This window comes from Dufourea novaeangliae, unplaced genomic scaffold (assembly GCF_001272555.1).
Source record: "Dufourea novaeangliae isolate 0120121106 unplaced genomic scaffold, ASM127255v1 scaffold12, whole genome shotgun sequence".
Lineage (NCBI taxonomy): Eukaryota > Metazoa > Arthropoda > Insecta > Hymenoptera > Halictidae > Dufourea > Dufourea novaeangliae.
In genome coordinates this window covers 374,131-396,502 of record NW_015373886.1, presented here as the reverse complement: position 1 = coordinate 396,502, position 22,372 = coordinate 374,131, and the positions used below count along the sequence as shown (strand labels likewise).

At 36.8% G+C, this 22,372-nt stretch overlaps 1 protein-coding gene across 1 annotated transcript in view; it reads right to left on the bottom strand.

The window, feature by feature from the left end:
• LOC107194681 (ras-GEF domain-containing family member 1B-like) overlaps window positions 1–15,796 on the bottom strand; it is a 349,908-nt gene extending 334,112 nt beyond the window's left edge. The window contains exon 1 of the mRNA XM_015584343.1: window positions 15,293–15,796. Coding sequence (XP_015439829.1) covers window positions 15,293–15,742 — 450 coding nt within the window. The 5' untranslated portion in view covers window positions 15,743–15,796. The remainder of the gene's footprint in view (window positions 1–15,292) is intronic.
• Between the last annotated feature and the right edge of the window lie 6,576 nt (window positions 15,797–22,372).

Sequence of the window (22,372 nt, the reverse complement as noted above, 5' to 3'; positions counted from 1 at the left end):
TGGATGATTCTATTAGGTACAAAATTAAATATCGGAGAGACTACGGGTCCTATCCATTTGTTAGTATTGACAAAGCTTTTACAGAAGTACATTACAGTGCAAAAGTGAATAAAGATTGAACTGACTTTTCTTTATTTTGGAGCCTGATGGAACCCTTGATGAAGTAAAGAGATATTTATTTGTTGACAATTCAAGTCTATCAAGTCAGTTAAGGTCAGTTTATTTGTTTTACTGTTTGACTAATTTTTCAATTATATACTTTAATTTCTCCTGTTTTTTTTTTAATTTTCTTTTAAGTTAAAACGACATAGGTCACTACCATTTTTAAATTTTCAGTACATCAATTTGCACATATTGCAAAGACTTTTTATATTATCAATGCGGAATATTGCAAATGTTATGGTAGTATTCAAATGACTGCAGTGATAGCAAGAAATTTATTACAACAACACTTACCCACAAAACGTAGCCAACCACACAAGTGAGAAACGCAATCATGATCCCATAAACTGTCGGTAAAGTTTCCTCGCTGGTTACCCCTACCTCCATGTTATTATTACACCACTTCGAGCTTCACAATCCCAAACACTTACTCCATCCACGAAACAATTACAATGGAATACGCTCAGCTTCCGGTTCAGTGACGGAAGACATTGAACTTCCGTATTTAGTCAGTCTCGCGTAATTAAACCGAAAATTAATAGGTCTATCTTCCGACTGCGTGATGGGAGTAATAATCGTATTTTTAATGCAATTTGAATGTAAATTAATCACAAATAACGTGAACTTTAGTTAAACTGAACGTCCGAATAATATATAACTCAATATCTTTACCGATAAATATTTAAACATTATAGGCAATATTGCAAAGAAAGTGATAAGCAGATCATAAGAAATGTACAATATGGTCATAATATTTATACCAAAAATTCATGTTGCAATTTGAAGTGCTTTAAAAGGATTCCAAAAAACACTTCCCAGGAAAACGTAATGACCACTACAGTCTCATGGAAGTAAAAGTTCCTTGTTTCAAAAAAATATTTAAAAATCCCATTTAGAAGAAGGAAGATACTACTCGTTAAAATAAATTTCGTTAAATTATTTCAATATTTGCACTCTAGAGTCCAGAATCTTAAACGATATTTCCAAAGACTTGAGTAATGACTATTAATTACATTGTTAAACTTGAGTAATGACTATTAATTACATTCAAACCTTACAATTTACTCTTGCTTGTCTCTAAAGTTGCTTCCTTTGCTTGCAAATAAATTGAGAAAAGATATTTATGTCACGAAAAATCAATTTTAATTCGCTCATCGAACGCAAGACAGTCCTAGACAGAATTCGAATATTTCAAAAATGTCCGGCGTAGAAATCGCCCATACCGGAAGGAAGCTTTCATCTCGAACAAATAGCTACATGAATTCCTTTTGTCCAGCAACAGTGAATCGATAAATCTGCTTTCCGTGCAGCTATTTGCTGGCAAAGCGTTCGGCCAGCAAACACGGGGATCGTCGAAGAAGCACGAAGAAGGAAAAGGAAGCAGACGATTCTCGTTGGCTTTCGAGAAGGAAGAGAGATTTATGGTGGTCACTTATCGAAAGCGGCCCCCCGTACACTCGATCATTTACGACCTCTGGAAACGAGCATCGTTTCTTTTTTTTTTATTCTGAAAATTGACTTTTCTCTCTAAGAAGTGTGTTTCCCTTTCTCTTTCGCAGGAAGAGGTGACCCAGCATAAACATGACCTTGATACGATTTTCGCATTGATTGGGGTTGAAAAGGGTTGAAGAAACATCTACGAAGATTAACGATACTTTCGTTGTGTGGATGACGTGATAGAGAAACTTCACAGAAATTATGCGATAGTTGTTAATGAAGTATTCATCTCTGTTTACGTGAATTCGTACTTTAGATGTGAAATTTACAAAGGAGAAGCTTCTCTTGAACTGTCCACTTTCCAATCAAGAAATTTATACCTGATCTGAATATCCGATTATTTTAACGAACAAATACGTTAACAGTTAATATTTACTTCCGATTCTTCATACCCATAGAATTAATTAATAAGTTAAATCCCAGATAAAAGTATCTATTCAAGAACATCAGTACCAAAATATTCAAATTAGGCAAGAAAAAGCACCGTTAACACGTTAAGTGCCACGTCAGTCACAGATGACGAATCAGTAGAAGCTATAAAAACATAATACCTCGTTTTTCAAAATAAAAACAATAATCATACATCTATTACTTTCCCTTCAAAATCGTTTCGCAGTTTCTTCATAACATTTCTCGCAAAATTTTTAAATACTCCTAAACAATCATTACCGCCGCTCGGTGGGCCCCATGGGGTAAACAGAAACCATATCAAAATCAATCCTGTGCTTATCCAGTTAATCAAAGAACTGTTCAGAATTCACATTTCACAGAACAAATCACACTGTCACTTCCCAGTTGTCACCGAACACAACTAACTGTAGCTTCCCACGCGCCCCACAAAATTCCATAAAGGAATATTCGCCACGAGGATACCAGCAACGAAGTATCGCGCACCGTCCTAGAAAATTCGACCGAATCACGCTGACGGTCACACGGCCGAGCTTCGATGACGCGGGATCGACACTGACTGATCGACGAGAGAAGCACTCTCTATTTTTACCGAGGGTCAAAGTCGGCGATCGCGATCGAACGGAACCAGTGGAAGGGCGAAAAACACCCCAAAAAAAAAGAGAACAAAACAAAAAGGTATTTTCGTGGGGAAGGGAATGGCCTTGTCGAGCGAGGCTCAAGAGCCCACTGGTTTCTGGTTTTCGGGCCGAGTTTCTGGTTCCTCCCAGACCACTGGACGCGGAAACGCGTATTAATAGTCCGGTGGAAATGGAATCTAGGCGAGCCACGGGAAAACAGCGGCGAACAAGCTGTTACCTACGGGCCTCGATCGAGGGTGAAACGGATTCGCGACGAGTTCGACCCAGTGCTCGACGATTTACTGTCCGAAACGACCTGATCGATCGAGGGTACGCACGCGAACATTTGTTTTTTTTTCTGGTGTTTAGACTGGATTTTAAAGGTCGTTGCGGTTTATTCCCCCACTACCTTTTCTTGTTTAACATGTTCAGTGTACAGGAAAATCTTAACAATTGCCTAATAGTATTGTTACAACAGGGTAATTGTTTAATTCCTACTTCACCGAAACGATTACACTGTTCGACAGCCATCTGGACTTCTAACATTCGATAGACGCGTCTTATACATTTTTGTGCTTCGAATTCGAATCTGCTAACGGTTTTTTGCTAGCATACTCAGTTTTCGAGAAATTTGGTTTTGAAGAAAAATTCAAATTTTCTATTTTTGAACATTTTCTCTGTTTCAACAGTAATAGTTATTCGGTTGATTGTTGCGTTATATTGTTTTGTACACCCTCTAGGATAAAATGGTATATGTTGTTATTGCATTATGGACATTTCAATATGTTTAAAAAACGATCCAAGGGGAAAGGACACCCGGAATGCACCGTTGAGTACCACTGTCGACGCTGCATGTTTTGCCAAAGTATTTCGATTCAATATTAAAAACAAACCGTGATTTATTACATTTGTTGATATTTTTCGGAGGAAAAATGTCTACTGTATCGCATGGTGTATTTAAACTACCACCACAAAAATTGTTGCATATCGATGATCGTAAAAGAATGAATAAATAATTTTAATATTCGTTTTTTGTATGCAGAATTAAAACGAAAATTAAAATGTAAAACGCATAAGCAAGATCAATTAAACAGGACTTTATTTAAATCCTATGGATCCTCTTGAGGTATTAAAACTCACTGGAATATATAATAAAGGTTGCAGTGATTTATTTTCAGTTTGATTTCGGATATTTTGTTCGTAGCATTAACCATTTCAGAGTTTGCTTGTCGTAATAATTCACGAAAATCCTGGAAATTCGAGCAGTCCACAGATAAAAGGGAAGAATTGTGAAAACACGGGCAGGGTTTAGTCTGTTTTCGGGCACACAATTTGCAAACCGAACACAAGTTCCGAGACCGGACTCCCTATAAATTTGGCCTCCATTTGCGGAAAGTTCCACAGGGAATTTAATAGATCAGCCCGAATGGTCCCGGTAGGAACAAATCGATTGCATAAAATCGTTGAAAAACAAATAGGCCACGATACTTTCAAATGTCTGAACATTTCTACGATCTTTATAACAAATATTGTCGAGCACATTACATTTTTAAATTTTCTATCAGAATTCAAACCTTTAGTTTTCGTTATTCAAATATGAAATTATCAACATTCACCTAAATTTTGTATTTACTTATATAAAGTGGAGACTAATTTTTATTTAACTTAAAAGTAGCATCTAGGGGATAGTTCCGCCATTTCTTCACACTATGTTTCACACAATGGACAATTTTTTAGAAAGGGTTATTTGCATACTAATGGAAACATAGAATGTGTCCATAAAAAACAATAGTCACCATACAGTTCTCAAATTAACAAGACACTATTAATCATACATGAAATATAAGGCTTAACAACAACAGAACTTTCAGATTTAATAATTGCAACCACTATAATTATAACTGCTTCGAAATTCGTTCGATAGACGTTTTCTTATTTGTGAGCAATCAATTAATGTCAGTCACTCAATAAAAGCCAGAATCTCAAAAGAACAGAAATATTATACAATATAACTTCATTTCAACGACTTGTTGCCTCGAAACAATTTTCTATTAAAAACCATCATTACAATATCTACAAGAATGAAAAATTATTACATAGTTACAGGTGAAAAAGGGTAAAGAATGTGTGCGTTATAAGTAATTCGATTGTACCTGTATATTAATCGTTAGGGGCCGTAACCATTAACGTAAACTGCGACAACGATCAGATTACTGTTGTTGTATCTTCATTCAGCCGAATTCGAACGCAATACCGAACGCTATCGAGAATAATCGGTTGCCTGCTGGTGAAAAAGTTATCAACGCGTTGCGGGCAATCGCGAATCCAATTACGATCGGCACCCCGTGCACAGCTTCTGCGATCCCGATTTGCATTCCCCTCTCTTTTATTTCTACAATACACGGGATCGAGTAACGAAAAAATATCCGCGAATGACTCGTTTTAGAATTACTAATGACACAGTGAATTATTGTTAATAACGTTATTGCTTGTTACAATGGAAATTAAATATTCACTTTTTGTTTAAAATAATAATATTCAATATCTGCAACAGAAACTATTGCTGACTAAGAAAGATAAAAAATAAATGAAAGGTAGAAATTATAATCAAACGAAACCGCTAAAATTAAAAACCGTAAAAGGAAGTTAGTAAATATGTATTTCATCGTGCAAGCATCAGAAAAGTTAAGTTAACGATCCACAGAATTCACAGTACGTTTATTTAAATGCAGGGATATCTCATCCTTTACAGGGTTGTTTTCAGCAAACAACAGAGTTCCCGCGAGCGCAATGATCCAATTGCGCGATGTTGCACGTACCGGCATGTTATAATACACGATTTATTTCGGGAACCCTTGAAACTGTTTTAGGAAGCCGCAATCTGTTGCAACAATTCCCCATAAAGTCGGCGGTTCACCGAGCAGATACACAATACCATGTACTCGACCGAATAGTACACAGTTACGGTGCAACCCTTCCTGTTTCACTATTAAACAGCAAAACACGTTTAAGCTTCTTTAATCTGAGTGTTTAATTGTTCGCTGGATAAAGTACCTGTCCTGTAGTACAATAAAGCGAAATTAAAGAAAGAAAATAACAAACGGTGGAATATGAATTTTGTAATAATTTTGTTATACTGTTAAGATTAAAATATTGAAAGAAAAATTGCATTTATTGTAGAATGTATTTTCTAACATATAAATTTAATTTTAAATAATTCTACTTTTAATCTGACTCCTGGCAATAGTACCTATAAACAGATCAAGATTGTTGGTACAAATTGCAAGTATAAATACAAGTTTTTCCTTAGCAAAAATGTTATCACAGGCTTTGTTAACGAGATATTAACGAAAAACCCCGACCAATCAGAGCTAGGCCGGCAGACTCGCGCTCTGATTCGTTGAGGTTTTTCGTTAATATCTCGTTAACACCTCGGATAACACATTTTCGCAAAATATATTTTATTAATTAAGAGCAGTGTTTTCTATTGAAAAACAAACAAAGCATCATCTACTGCAGAAATGCGAGATTACTTTATGGCCAACCCAATAAATATTTCCCTGTTACGTTCCAGTATCGGAGACTGGACACCATGCATCGTTCTCATTACTCTCGAGACAAAACCTATATTTTCGAATAATTCGAACTGTTAATTTCGAGTGTCAGACACGGGACGAAGTATTTGCCGCGTAAATAAATTGCCAATTAAACTAAGCTTCGCACGGATAGACTCGAAACGCCGGACTCGCAGGCGCGAAAAAAAATTCCGTAACCGGAATTATCAAAGTAAACCTAACTGACAAATTACAAAAGCAAACAGCCCGTGGCCCCGACCCGGCGTGCTCGATGGTATCGTCGCAACGACACGAAGATGGCCCCGATGGTGAACGCATCAGGGGGCGTCCTTCGGTCGCGCATAAAATGCAATTTGGTGGGTGTCAGACGGCCGTTACTGTTGCCCGCTCCGCTTCCCCGGGCCGGACGCGTTACGAAATTTAATTGGATTTATCGATCGGTTTTCTGATTCCCATTTCCCGGTCGCGTCCCGCCCCACCACTCCGCCGCCGCTTTTCCCGTGTACGCAGAGAGCCACGTGAAAATCCCGTCCTACGCGCCGACCAGGAGTGTAATCGACATCATAAACCCGACGATCGATGATTTCCTTCATGGTTTGGGTAAAAATTTTCATGCAGTTTCCTCGATACCCACGGGTCGGCAATAGCTCGACTTCCGTGACATCACTTGCGCGATCGTTCTGTGGAATTCTACCGGGCTTACGTTCCAGTTCGTAAATACGTATTGGGACACACGTTGTAGGGTAAACGCATGAATGAATGAACAGTTGAGAGATTTTGTAAATATTAAAGTCGAATTTTAAACGATAATGGTATTAATAAATATTTGACACATGAAAATTGTTTTTTCTTTGTTTAATATCTACGCCTTTTTGGAACACCTTTGTATAGATTTCAATTTGGAAAATTGGAAAAATTTATTGACTGTAGACTTCCGCTTAAACGGCTCTGGTGGGACTGGGCCTCTGGCCGGATAAACGATTGACCGATTAACACGTTGACTGCCACAGTGGAAAAGGCAGTACGTAGCCAGACACAATTTATTTCGTTTTTTTTAAGTCATAAATCTTTGAAAATATATGCATTTGATTAATAGAGATTGCTTGTCTTGATTTAAATTATACTGTGATAGTAATCTTATGACAAAATTTTGTAGAGGTATTTAAATAATCCAGCATGTTTGCAATGTTTCAACTACGAGTTATCTCGTAGCTGGCGGTCAACGTGTTAATCCGACAATGTGTATCAATTATCGTTCCTAGGTAGATACAGAAAAAAATTAACACATCAGCATACATATCTAGAATGTTTATTATATGTTTATACATATAATACATGTTTATTAAATATTGTTTATTTTCTGCCGTTTGTTTTGCCAATAACAATACCAATTTACTGACAAGCATCTGAAATAAATTAGGATGGACAATAGATTTGGATGCAATTTGAATAAAATATATTGGTGTCTGTGGTCTTGAAATATTTCAAATCACTATTAACGATAAACATTTCCTTCCGAACTATGCCTTTTAATTTTACGGTATTGGAAAACTTCATCGTGAGGAGATACGTTTTTATCTGATTTTCCTGACAATAACTCTTCGACGGCAGATCTATACTGTCATAAATTTTTATACGGTTAAGTTTCTTAACTACAGCCATCTCCGAAACTCTTAAACCGCAAACATGAGAATGGTTAATGCTGATGATGCACGATCATCAACGTCTGAAAATGATTTTACAAATGGAACGGTAACATTCCTTGCAATAAAGAAGAGAATCGTGTCTGTACAAAGTCTTTGAATTTAACAAATTAAAATTATAGACGTTAAAGTAAGAAACTATCGTTTCAGTATAAGTACCGACAAGATTTTTATTTCTACCATAATGAATGGATCGCAGAGTATCCGCGACATTTTTGGTTCGTAATCACCTTGGCAAGCATGATGGAAAAGTTTGTCAGCTACCTCGTGGAACACGTTGCACAGAGTTTGAAGACTCGAAGAGAAAGGATCAAGGGTGATAGCTTGCTTATGAACCTTCCTTATGTTACAGTAGCGAAGTTTATAACCTTAACTACCGAACCATCCTTAATTACTTATCGTCCTCAAGAAATATTCTAGCCCGTACAGTCTCCTAACTTTCAGTCGCCTGACTTAGAACCCACCCTGATACTGAATATCAAACATTGAATTTTGAACCTTGAAGTAAGGACAGCTTCTACTACATAAATTAATTAGACTTCCAATTGTCTTTACAAAAGATTAGATTACTCTTCCAACATTGCATCATTAGGTTTACCCTAGTATATTTTACCTTAGTTTAACCACTTAATTTCAATTCTGTGTTGAATTTATATTACCGGATACATACTTTTAGAAAGGTGCAAAGGTGCATTACTCATTTCCGAAACGTCAAAAAACTACAAGAATAATTTCACGATGTCAGTCATAATACCATGCTTTAATATTACATATTCGAAATTCAGTGTAATATTTCTTGACATCTGTTGGATTGACAAGTATTGTATATATTATATAGAATATCATTTCCGCCCACGAGATCTCACAGCAAAAGGATTACACGTCGGGCATGTTCAGGTTCACGTCGTAAAGCATAAACCGACGGATATCTTTCAGGAAATAAAACGAGGGCTCGTGAATCCTTGAATATTTATGCGGGAAGATCGACAACGACCACACGTATCTTGGAAACAGATGCAAGAAATGTCATCGTTCGTAGGGACGATACCTCGCGGAAACGAAAGTAATCTTATCTTTCAGGAAATAAAACGAGGGCTCGTGAATCCTTGAATATTTATGCGGGAAGATCGACAAGACCTTTTAAGATGGCCGTGTAGGCTGATCACGTGTCAGGTGATGTCATGTACTTGTCATATTGAAATTTTCGAATTGTCATATGTAGTTGACACTGTTAGGCTTTTTAGCGATAGCGACGTACTTTCACCTGACTGGCAAATACTGTCAGGAAAAAACAGGTAATGGAAAGGGTAAACATATTTTTAATAAAATTGTTTTTACCCTATCGAGTAGGGAAGGTGTAGAATCGCTATGGAATTTGTAAAGAAGCAGTTGCTTTCAATTCTTGACAGCAATTGCACTAAATTAACGAAGATATTACAGAGTTCAGTAATCTCCCGCAATTTTGACACCATGAATATTATGATTTTAGGAATTTATCTGTAGTCGATGAGAAGTGTTGAATAATTATGTAATGATGCGTGTGTATGCTTTGGAAGAATAACTTTCAGAAACAAGTACTAAGCAGGAGTACTTACTTATGAATATAATAACATCCCATGTGAATTATCAAAATTCACACTTTTTCATGTGGATCTTTCCATTAAGAAAATAAGTCTAATTTTCTATTACACTTAATTTAAAATGGGTTTCTCCAATTTGATGACCTTTTAATTATTCTTTAATTTAACGGCACCTCTTTAATTATGATTATGCACTTGACTGCATTTTTCAAAATGTGTGATATGATGAGTACATTTTCAAAATTACCAGCAGAGATAAGCAGTTCCTTTCCTTATCCACACCATCTGAAAGATTCTTCTTTACCGACAGCTGAACATCGTAAAAGCACAGACGAGATATAAGAATAGACCTATGTAACATGCAATGTAAATTTCTGTCCCATGCTTCGAGGACGTCAGAAACCCCCTTACCATTCTATTGTCAATACCCGATGTTACCGATAAAGCATGAATTCTGAGTATTATTAGCACAAATGAAGTGTTATATATTCCATTCATATTGCGTGTATCTATATGATCCGACGGGAATAAAAATATCCGATGCTTCGGTTTAAAGTTAAGAGATAAATATGACAGTCATGAAACATGAAACGGAAAAGTATATATTTTTTCACTTAACTACAAGACAATTTATTCTAAATGTATATTTATTTCTAAATGGATATTTTATTAATTTTACTTTTTACATGTTCTTGTTTTATCCGTTTTTATATCTTGCCTTACATTTGTATATTTGTAACAGCTAAATTCAGAATAGATGTAGTTTCATAAATAGTTTATCAAATCTACATGTGGGAGAATATATATACCGCTTTTATTAACATTTACATATTTATAATTTATATGGGAGTATGAATAGTTTTACTGCCCATTGTGAGAATCTTAATACGCACGAACAATTACTTTCTGGCAATTGGTACATGGTTTAATAATGGTTTTACACTATCGGTATTTCAGAACATGAGACACGAAGTCCCATAAGATGATAGGTCTATCCTATACTTAGTCAGTGGTAAAAGTACAGACGAGATATCGTCTGTGGTAAAAGGCTACATACCAATGATCGGTTAACGAAAAATAGTTGGCGCCGAATATTACATATTCTTCGGTCGATCGGTTGCACGAATCCTGCTGTTGGTATCACGTTATCGACTACAGGCAAGTTACCATGGAACCAGCTTCATCGATAAAGTAGATTTCGTTGTACAGATTCCTTCCCAGAAATTATCCATAACTTTTTAACTTACATATTCAACAGAAACATGAATGTCCATTAATTATTCCGAAAGTTATGTATGCAAACTTTTAAAGCATTACATATCAAACCCTCACGTACATTGTTCCAAGTTATAGCCCTCTCATTGGAACCAAAAAAATATCGATACAATGCCCACGATTGTATTCAACAAGGTGTCCAACGTCGCGAAGAAAACAGTAAAGAAACAAAACCGGGAAGCAGTTAATTCTATGCAAATGAAAGGGGCGTGGCATAGAATTCCTGGATGTATCATTATCATCGGCCCGATATGTATTACGTCCTACGTGCGGTCATCCGATTACAGGTGCATATAAGTGTGTCCTCGTGCGTATCGAACTGCATAAATCGACGCAAATTTTCCGACGATGCATTTAATTGTGACAGAACAATGTGATGTACATGAGAAACTTATCGGTTAATGCATCTGACTAGACTGGACTCTCCCCTAGCATTATTATTGAACCGAAAAATCACTGGTACTGAATGTATGTAGTATATAATCGAAACATAAATTATGTAACTTACTCGACAACATGAAAAGTTAACAGCTTTATTTGTAACAATTCATTTATTACTGAGTTACTAGTTATTTGCAGATTCGGGTATGCTGTAAGATCATACAATCTGCAGTTTAGTCGTGACACTAATGATATAATTATTATATTTATCTTTAACCCTGAAACACCACACCCCACCCAGCATACGTAAACACCACACTAGACGAATTGGAATTTTGAATTTTTGATGACTAAGAGCTTGAAGAGAATAAAAACATATTAAAAAAATAACACATTTATTAGGGTAAAATTTCCTGAGAAAATCAATGGTAATAATTGCTATAGTAAGAAATAATTTTTTAACCATGAAAATGTGAAACTGTTGTGATAGCCAGGTAGAATGGTATAGACGAAACAATGTTTCGTTGCTGCAAATTTACACTACAATAATTTGTAAAAAAAATAATATTTAAACGGTATTATCCCTAATACATTTTTGATATATTCAATGTATTTAATATCTGCTATCCAGGCATTGAAATCACCAAGAATAGACCCGAGGCTGCCTCTATTAATTAATAGCGTTGCACTTATTCGGTTTCTGGATACCAAAAAATTTATACGGGGAATAATCTGACATTCTGAAGCTACAGAATGCGGACTGGTAGCGCAAATGTTATACGAGCAGATGGAAGTTATCGATTTTACGAAATTGCAGCTGTGAGGGCATAATGCGTCCGCGAGATTGTAAAACGTGGCGGTGCAATTTTTCAATTTACACCGCGTGAAAAGGAATTTCCGGACTATGAAAGTTTCCTGGAATGCATCTACAAGAGTTCCTAGGCGGAGTGTACTTTTCCGTGGTAACCGCGAAAAGGGAAGTTTATGCCGTAAAAGTTTCATGCGTCTCGCGCGCGCAGGTGAATGCAAATAATATAATTTTCTTAACTTTCTTATCGTGAATTTTCCCCTCGAGGAAACAACAATAAATTCGCGTTTTCCCCAGCGCGAATTTTCACCGCTTAAAGTTATTCCGAACATTACGATCTGGGATCACGAAAATCTCGCTTGAGATACTATTCGTAGAGATAAATAGATCGAATATTAAATCTCTATAAATTTGGAATGTAAAATAGTAGCTTTATTTTCAGGGAATAATATTTGTACTACTGGATTTATTCGACGATATTGTACCTGCTGAAAAGGTATGGTGATCGTTTTTATTTCATCACTAATCTTTACTTTTCCCTAACCGATTTATTAATTAAATATAAGAAATAGAATAAACATAAAAATGCACAATAAGCCAAGCGCTATGAACTAAAATGTCATTTACTTGTCCTTGAATGGTTTAACAATTCACGATTATGGTAAAATAAATTGCATTTAAGCACAATGTGTATAAATATTGCAATTGGCTGTATGAAACTTTAAATACAAATACATCCCCATTGAACGCAGCATTAAGATTCTAATATTTTATTGACACTTTGCTGACAGGAGGGTTTAACATAAGACCGTACACTCTGAGCGGGTTGTAGTATGCACAAAACTAAGAATATTTAGAAACTACTACTCAACTTTTATTTGTCAAACTTTACCTATGGGAAAAGCGATTATTCCCTATCTCTAGTTCTTATGTAAGAAAGACGTTTTACTACGTCAACCGCACACAGATTTTGTTATTGAAAAAACGTACTACTATGTCATCCGACATCAAAGTGTTAGAATGACAACAGAACTTTAACCGTATAAAATTCCTATTCGTTTTGAAATTATGAATAAAATATTAATCTTTCCAAAAAATAGTAGTGTTTTATTGAAAACTGGAGAAGTATCGCGGAAAATCTGAGAAAGTCCTAAGAAATTTATATTCTACAGGTGTATCCACATCAAAACGGTTCCAGTTAAACCGATGTAAAGGGTAATAGCTCATACTGGTTTTTCGAGCTGGGAGAGGATCGCATAGACTTGTGTTTTTCGTTGTTTCGCCAGAGAATGCAGTGGTGAGTCAATAGCGAGTCGATGAATTGGACGGTAGACAGCTTGTAAAAAGGATCGACTTAGCTGGTACGATCGCAAGGAAACGGCGCAATCGTCGTGGATGTGCCCGCGTGCTTGACAGACTGACTAATGACCCATTCGTTCGCCTGATACGGAAATCTGGAATATAGGCAGCGACGTGTCTTTTTTCCCACCGTTCCGTTGATTGGATAGAAACGAATCGACAGACCTGGCCAGCAATTAATCGAGCACGGCAAAATATTTCAATTGTTAGATATTCTCGACATGGACAGGTTGACTAATTGAATCGTCGGATTGGGGGCGACCTTCGCTTCGACAATATTTTATTGAAATATCAAATTCACTGGCACATTCTTGAATTAAAAATCGAAGTGAGGAAACAATAAATCTGTTGGGTTTAGTGTGTTCTACATAGTGTAGTTTATATACAATCTATAGAGATGAAGGAGAAAAAAGGTTGGAAATCAAGACGAATTCAATTAGTATTTATGGATCATCGAATAGTTTCTAAGTAACTATTTTTTAAAAGTTATTGCTTAATTAAATCACCGTAAATTATAGCAAAAACAACTTTAAAACTGGAACTAGATATTCCATTTTAATATGCTTCTTTTATTTTTGAGTCGTAGTGTCACACCTTTCGTGCTACACTAAAGCACCTAACATGACTCCATATACTTTCAACTATCTCATATTTAGACCCTAGCCTGTATTGGAATCACCTCCTCCACCAAACTACGAATCTTATTTCAAATCTAAAAAAAATTTATTACGAAAGCATGAAAAAGTAAAAAAAAATCACGATAATACATAAACAGAAATTGCACAGAAATTCGCACATTTAATTGTAATTTCGGAAGTATACGAACGATTGCGTGAGTCACTGTACCTTTGCATCGATAAGAAAAGAACTTTTCCCGAGAAACACGAACCGTTTCACGGAACTAAGGTCACGTTTTGTCACGACGGTAAAGAAACTTTGCTCGATGCAACCGTGTGGCGAGTTTTTCTCGATTTCGTACTACGAAGCAGGCGTGTCGACGCGGGCGTGTTCACGACCGGATGAAATTTTTAATCGCTAAGCCGGTCGTAAGGCGAGGGGAAACGTGTCGCGCGATCGTCTCCGAGATCCGGAGTGACCTAAAGTCGGCGAGCAAGGGTGATAACTTTCCGTGCGAAGGAGCCGACAAAGCAGCTTATATGGCAACTTACGCCGGCAACTCGTTTCGCCAAAGCGGTTTCCTATCTCGCGCTATTCGCTCCCACAAAATACAGAAGGACAGCCGAGGCCTGTCGGCTATATTAGTATACGGCTTGTACAAACAGGCCTGAAGTTAGTGAGAACCGAGCGAAGGAGACGACTGGATAGGCAAAAACCATCGCTGGGAGGGAGTGCCAGAAGCCTACCGAATTTCTAATCAGTACCACGGGAAAATTGATTTTATTACAGACTATTGGGGTACACATGGTGAGTGATTTTAGAAAATATAGAAGATTGCTGAATAGGACAATGACCTAGGTTGGATCGCTACTGTAATTTGTCATCTGTAAGCAATTTGCGTCGTATGATAGACAATATATATTGCTTACATACTAAGTTAGTTAATGCGATCACCACTGTCATACACATATTGTCTATCATACGGCGTAAGTTACAGTAGTGGTCTAACCTAGGTGATGGTCAAAATACGGCAACCTTCCCCTATATCTGTCCCTCCCCTAGTCTGTATTAAGTCAGACTTTTCAAACTTTAGGGGAGAGAACAACAAAAGTGTAACAGCCTTGTAATTTTGGAACTGTTCGGTAAGCATTCAATCAGAAATAATCGCTAAAAAATCTGTCTCTAATAACTTGATCACCCACTTTAGATATTTCGATAGATTCAATACATGCAATGTCCATTATCTAGGAATCAAAACCACCAAGTATAGGTACTTGGTAGACGATATAGTAGAGAAATTGCTTACCGCCGAGTTGGTCGTCTGGATGGGCACCTTGGTCCCCAAACCTGTGATTCCTCCTAGACACCTACGCGCACAATCGGGATCGTTATCCTTGCATATCGGGCAGCCGACCGTAGACGATCCGCCACCGTCATCCCTGGGCACGTGATTGCTACTGGTGTTGGTCGTGTAACCTTGGTCCGAGCTGGCGTTCGAGTTCGGCCTGGACTCGTCCGAGCTGTCGAACGGTTTGATGTTTCGCGGACGATGTACGATTCCCACCGGCTCCCATATCTCGCTGGTCGACGAGGCGTAGTAATTGTTCTCCTTGGTCTCGCGGCTCCTCTCGTCGACGACCTTTCCGCCCCGTGTCACGGTAACCTCCTCCTTCGTCACGATGGACGACTTTACGTTCAAGGATGTCTCGAGTCGTACCGGGGCCCTTCGCAAGTATTCCAAGTTACCAGATATCATCGTTGATGATCCCCTCGAATGTTCAACCGATTCGCTAACTCGCGTGAGAAACAATGAAACTCGTGCAAGGTAATTTAAGGTACATTACTTTTTACAAGTTATAAATAAAGTTAATAAAATCTACTGTACATATTCTACATAGGACTAATAAAGGTACAATAATGACAAGAAGAAGAATTTTGTCTTTGAAGCTACCATTCTGAAACTTGAATGAGCTTTGTAATCATAAGGAAAAGAATTTTGTTTCTAAGGCTATCGTTCTGAACCTTGAATAAGCCTTGTTATAATGTTTACTGCCTCCGAAGAAATGATTCTAGATTATAAGAGGAAGATGCTTCAGAGTAATTTGATAAAATAACAAGGCAACGCTAATCCGTTGATCATTTAGTCGATATTCGGACTAACTAGAGAGGATCCACGATGATACCTGAGGATTCCGGCCTTAACGAGGATCTGATTGAGCAGATCGCACGGTGGCACCTGACCGGTTATCATTGCCTCACGGATCGCGACGCCGTCCGGTCCCTCGAGGGGAATCGGCACGCCGTTTATCAGCAATACTTCCTCCTCTTTCACGCTGGACTTCTTTTCGTAATCGACCACCTTCACCTCGGGCCCGAGGATCGACTCCACCGTCGACTGGATCTCGTGATCGTCCATGCCTGGGAACCGTACGGAATGTTGGTACGCGAAACTCGTAGCTGATTTATCGGAACCTCGTGCGAAATCGACATGGACGTGGCTGCGGTCCCTTTTGACAGACTTTTACGGCGTTTTTTGAGCGTTCACGCGGTCGGCTTCTCGTTCAGACTCGTCGATCCGACGTCTGATACGTTGATTAAAATTACACGAGTTGTGAATTAAAAGTTTTTAACGGAAATTAGAAATTTTAGTTGTATGATAGTTTAAATAAAGATATTATTTGGAGTATTTAAGTAAGCATGCAGTAACGATTTTTAGTGTCATTTTATTATTTTATGTAATCAATTTTTATTGTTAGATTATTTTGGATTTATATCGCGAATTCGGGAAATGAAACGCCCTCTAGTATTGCACCTCAACTTTCCTTATTAATACATTTTGGTTAAAGCATGACAAATAAAATTATCATGTAAAATCATGTTTTAATATAATTTCTGTACTCTGTATTAGACATCGTATTATTTAATCAATATGTCGGATGTTAGTATTAGGTGTACAAATTAATTCATGGCCATCTTTTCATAGATTTCTTCTTTATTAACAGAAAACCAAATTACAGTCGAGTCTCGAAAATATTCCCCATCATTTTCTACAGATTTACGCCATTTCTCAGACAGTTGGCGACTATCCTCTCGAACAAATAATGACGATTTTGAGTCAATAATTAATTGTGGTGGCCATGAATTAATTTGTACACCTAATATATTAGTACTTATATATTTCCATTTCTGTCTGTACTAATAATTTTTTAAAATAGTAGGGCACATTGTACCATCAAACAACAGAAAACTACATACTACAGAATTAAAGAGTATATTAATTCTTTGTATAAATTCACCTACAATATTTAAGGTCTTAATGTATGCACCGAGCGACTTCAGTATTTTTAGCTGTAGCAATAATAAATATCCCGACGAAGTAGTTTCCTGAAATCAATCTCCGTTCTCAAGTTCTAAATCTCTTGAAATTCCACAGACAGCGTTCGAGGAAACCGATGCGCGATGAAAGAAATATTCTTCGTTGCGGATCGTGCTCTAAACTGCTTCTAAAGCAACTGGTATTTCAAAAGATGTTTTGCAAACGTGCCGAATACATTCACCGAGAGGATGCACTCTCAATTATTGCGAATTTCATGAAACCAACATAGGTATCGTTTTTTTTTTTATGTTTACAAAAATTCTTCAGAGGGTAGAAATGTTATCATTATAGAATCATATCATCAAAATGTATGGGCAATATCTTGAGCAATTATTTTAGCGGAGATTACTTCAGAATCGATAATTCCGAAATATGAAAACAAAGTTTATGAAATATTTAATACGACAGAGTGATCGAATATAATCCTTTGTTGAAATCGTTTCCATAAACGTAAATCTGTTTATCGAACGGAGCTACGTTTGTAAAACGCCAATCAGATTACGTAATCGTTCTGCAAACGTTCGATGCGCTATTAATTAATAAAAGGCAGTATCCAATGGCGTGACTAATTTAATACGATAACGTGGTTCAATTGCCGTCAGCCACCAGTGTACGAAGCCTGCGAAATTAAATTTCGCGACACCGTTATAAGGTCGACGTCGAAACGACAAAATGAGAGTTCGAGGAAATACTAATGTAATAATTTGCACCTGCCCGACCGGTAGAAGATAAGTCATGCTAAAATACGTTCGAAGGGAACGTCGAGGAATCAGCTGCATACTGAATTGCAAATAAAGCTGTGAAAAGGAAAATATAAAAATACGGATCGTGGAACTCTGATCTGGCACTGGATCTAATGGGTTCGAATCGTTCGTGCAGAATTCCATGAAAAACTAAAAGTTCCCTTTCAATCCATTGGAAATATTTTCTGTGAATTCTTAAACCGTAAATGTTTTTTCTTTGGTATATAATTAGTACTTCGATCCTGTGTAATTAAGTTATAAAAAACAAAAGTTTAAGGTGTAATTTATTGCTACATTGGGGGTTTTATTCGGTCTAAAATATAGTCAGTGTTTAATTCAAATTAATTGCAGTTTTTATGAAAAATAAGTGAAAAATAGATAACACTTTTTTTCACTTATTTTTAATAGGAATGTTGTAATATGATTAATTGATTAACAGCCAACATGTCCCTATATTATCTCGCCAGTGTTGAACGTAAAATTCAATTTGAAATTAATATTACCTTGAATAATTCAGACATAAATTTAAATTGTGAGCAGAGCAAATAAAAGTGTCTAGACAGAGAGGAGCTCGAGTCGATTAGCCATATGCAGCATTATGTAGATGTAATCGGTGCAAATGCGTTCAAAATTATTCGTAACGAAGTCACGAGAATCACGATGTGAGTTAAGAGCTGGCTGGTGATTCTTAAAGACTCAGGTATTATCGGTAGAACACCTGCACGCGTGTATCCCACTACCCGAACCATCTAAACTAACCCAACCTAACTACCTGCACGGAACCAGAAACGCACCTGCGTCAAGAATCGATGTCCAAATATACGAACACAATTCCTCTGTAACGATGCTGCAAACATATTGATTTTTATCGATCCATAAATCGTCTCATCTATCGTGACTTCAATAAACCATTGTTCTGACGACTATTTTCTTTTAACCCTTTGAACCCGACTTTTTGTAAAATGCGAATTTAGCTGAATGGAACAATTTTCGAACAAAATTAATGATTTTGCTAGCGTATAATGGTTTTATCGTTACACGTGATCGAGAAGCATAACATGCAAATCGTTCGTGTCATACAAATTCGCGTCAGATATCAGTGTAATAGGTAGCCCCTATATCAGATGAAGCAGCGAGGTAGTTAATGATATGAAAATGCGTTAATGACCGGTTCGTTGTAACAAACCACAGAGGATGGTTCAATGCAACGCGATTTCCTAGACACATGGTTGAACCGAGACGCGGGTATAATATGGTACATTGTCACGCTTGTCGTGCAACAATTTTTCCTTTCTATACTCATGGGAATCGGAATCATGAATACTATCAAGATTTTCATTAATTACGTGGGAATTTCTGCTCAACGATAACGTCTAATCGTATTAGTAATTGAAACATTTATGTAGAAAGGAACATGATTTACGCGCAGCGTAACGAGATAAATTTTGCGCGGAAATTAATTTAATAATCGTCATTATGAAATTAATGTTTCCTGACAACAAATTATAGAAGCATGGTTATTAGATACTTATGTCCCGCCACATTTGTTGGTTACGCTTGGATATATCAAGGACGAACACGTCGAGATTGTTGTAACTGATTGAAGATAAATACTGATTAATAGTGTAATGCTCCTATCGCTTTGAATAATTAATATTATGGTAGTATCTAGTCTTGTAAGTAATAATCAGACTCTGGTACCTTAGACGAAAGTTCAATAAATCATGCCTAAAATTGCAACCTATTTTTAAGAAACAAGAGGATGCAATCATTTTCTGAATTATGCTATATAGATGTAACTAAGTTTGTGTTTGGAAATAAATAAATACCGAGGAGGAACCACGATTACATTTCTAGAACTGATTTTGTTGATCAAATAGTAATTTTTAATGGACTTAGGTAACTTTATGTATTATTATGGTATGTTGGATTATATATATATTAATGTATTATACAATGTAATTTAATATACAATTGATGTTAGCAGTTTTAGTGTGAAGAATACGATAGAAACATTCCACAAAGAAGCCGATAAAATCTAAAAAGTCGATATAGTCTTTCTAGATAAATAATACTGTTCTTTTCTATACTTTGCTTTCAATTGATTTCTCCCAGGTATAAATCAGCGAAGGTAGATTAGGTGCATCAACATGTCCGCGCGAATGAAGCTAAAACATTCTTTGCATCATCGGCCCGCGATGTTCTTAACCCCATTCGCGGCCGAGGTCACAGGCAAAGTTCTTGGTTTATCTTGCTGGAATCTTCTTGGTTGTGATGGAAATGCTTTGTGTCTATTATTGCGTCGAGACATGAATAATGCAACAGCTCGCGGTTTAAAGCTGTCCTTTCATTTGATTTTCGAAGGGAAATTTGACAATGCAAATATTACGGTGGCTGATGAACACCGTATTTTAGAAACTGAAGGGAATATTACTTCTTTTATTATGTAAATATCTTCATCCTTCTTAATTTAATAACAATATGACCAGAGATTGGCGTAAATATGAACACATAGTAATTTTTTTATGATTTAGTGAAGATGTTGGATTTTTAAAGACTCTCAGAGAACTTGGAATGGAAATTCTTAGACAAATATCAGAAGTTTTAGCTACCATATGAATATTCACCATTAGTATATGATTTCGTTAATGTCAATGTTACTACTTCGACGACTATTATATCAATTACTAGTGCAAGAATAATCTAAATTTCGACAGGGTCAAACTTTCTTCTGTTAATTCAAAACGGTTATGTAAATTAAACTCCACCAATACTAACAATACATCTTCTGTTTAAAACACTCAAAGTTGTGTTCTCTATGTACGCGTAACGTGTATAATAAATTACACAAGTCAATAAGGACTATAAATAGTGTCTACGTATACTTCACGACCTACATTAATGTGTTATATCACAAACCCTTAATCTGTGAATTGAAGGTCTAATACACACAAACAGAGTAATCACATATTAACATTATATTGATCAGTAAAACTTGAATATAACAAATGACATTCAATATCCAAGATATTGAACAACAGTCTCATTATAAATCTCCCAGAAAACGTGATTCCATCAAAGTACCACGTGCCACCCAATAATTAATCGCACCTTTCTTTAATGAAACTTCTATCCCGACGCACGGTTACTCTATTTTTATCCATAATAGAGCGGCAGGAACACGGATGAGGAAGAAGATACGAAGAAGTGGCGTAGAAGTTGCTGGAAAGTGCGTCTGGCCGTGCGGGAGGGCTAATTAATTGCCGGCGTGCTAATTAAGGGCACGAAACGAAGTGTCGTGGCGTTCTATTTGCGCGGGATGAGGGGGACAAGCTGGAGATACAGAAGCCAAGCTGTTTGAAACTGTTTGCAACCTTCCAGGTTCACGCGGCCTCCATCGAGTCTCATTAGTCCTAATCGCATCGTCTTCTCCGGCTACAAACGGAACTCTAACGTTTCGGACGTGTTTGGCCCTGCACAAACGGTGTGCCGCGGGAAATACAATCAAATTCTACCTGTTCCCTTCACTGAGAAAATTCGAGAAAAGTATTGGTACACAATTGAAAATGGGTTAAAGCAACGGGATGCATTTAAACATGAAAATCTTTACACCTTAATTGCTGAGAAGAATCCGTGAGATTAAACGTGTTTTGACGTAATCGCCAGTTAATTACATCACAATTGTTTGATTTATTTAACCCTCAGATACCGCACCCCACCTCAGTATATATACATGAACACCACACTAGTGCTAGTTGGATGGAAGAGCTTGATGAAAATAAAAGCAAATTGAACTCATAACAGATTTTCTAGGGTCAAATTTCTTTGGACATTCAGTGGTAATAATTACAAAAGTAAGAAATAATTTTTTAGCTATGAAAATTCGATATAAAGAAATGGTCGGTACATTTTAAAAAGAACAGACGAAACAATGTTTCGCTGGTGCAAATTCGCACTACTGTGGTGTCTGAGGGTTAATATTGCATGAGATTGTATGACTTTATTTACTGTAATGTCTTGTACAGTTTTTAGAGTGCATGACAAACTTTTTGCATGCGAAGAACTTTTTCCAACACCTGACACTTCGTATACACAAGATCGAATCACCACGTCTCAGTCTAACGAGCGAACGAATAATTAACTCGAATTAAAGATACGCGTTACAAGCTTGTTACAACAGACGGCAATCCTATCGCTAATCGATCAGGAGTGGCACGAAGATCAGTCGCGTAATTAGCGAGTACGAAGTCTAATTAATGCCCAACGC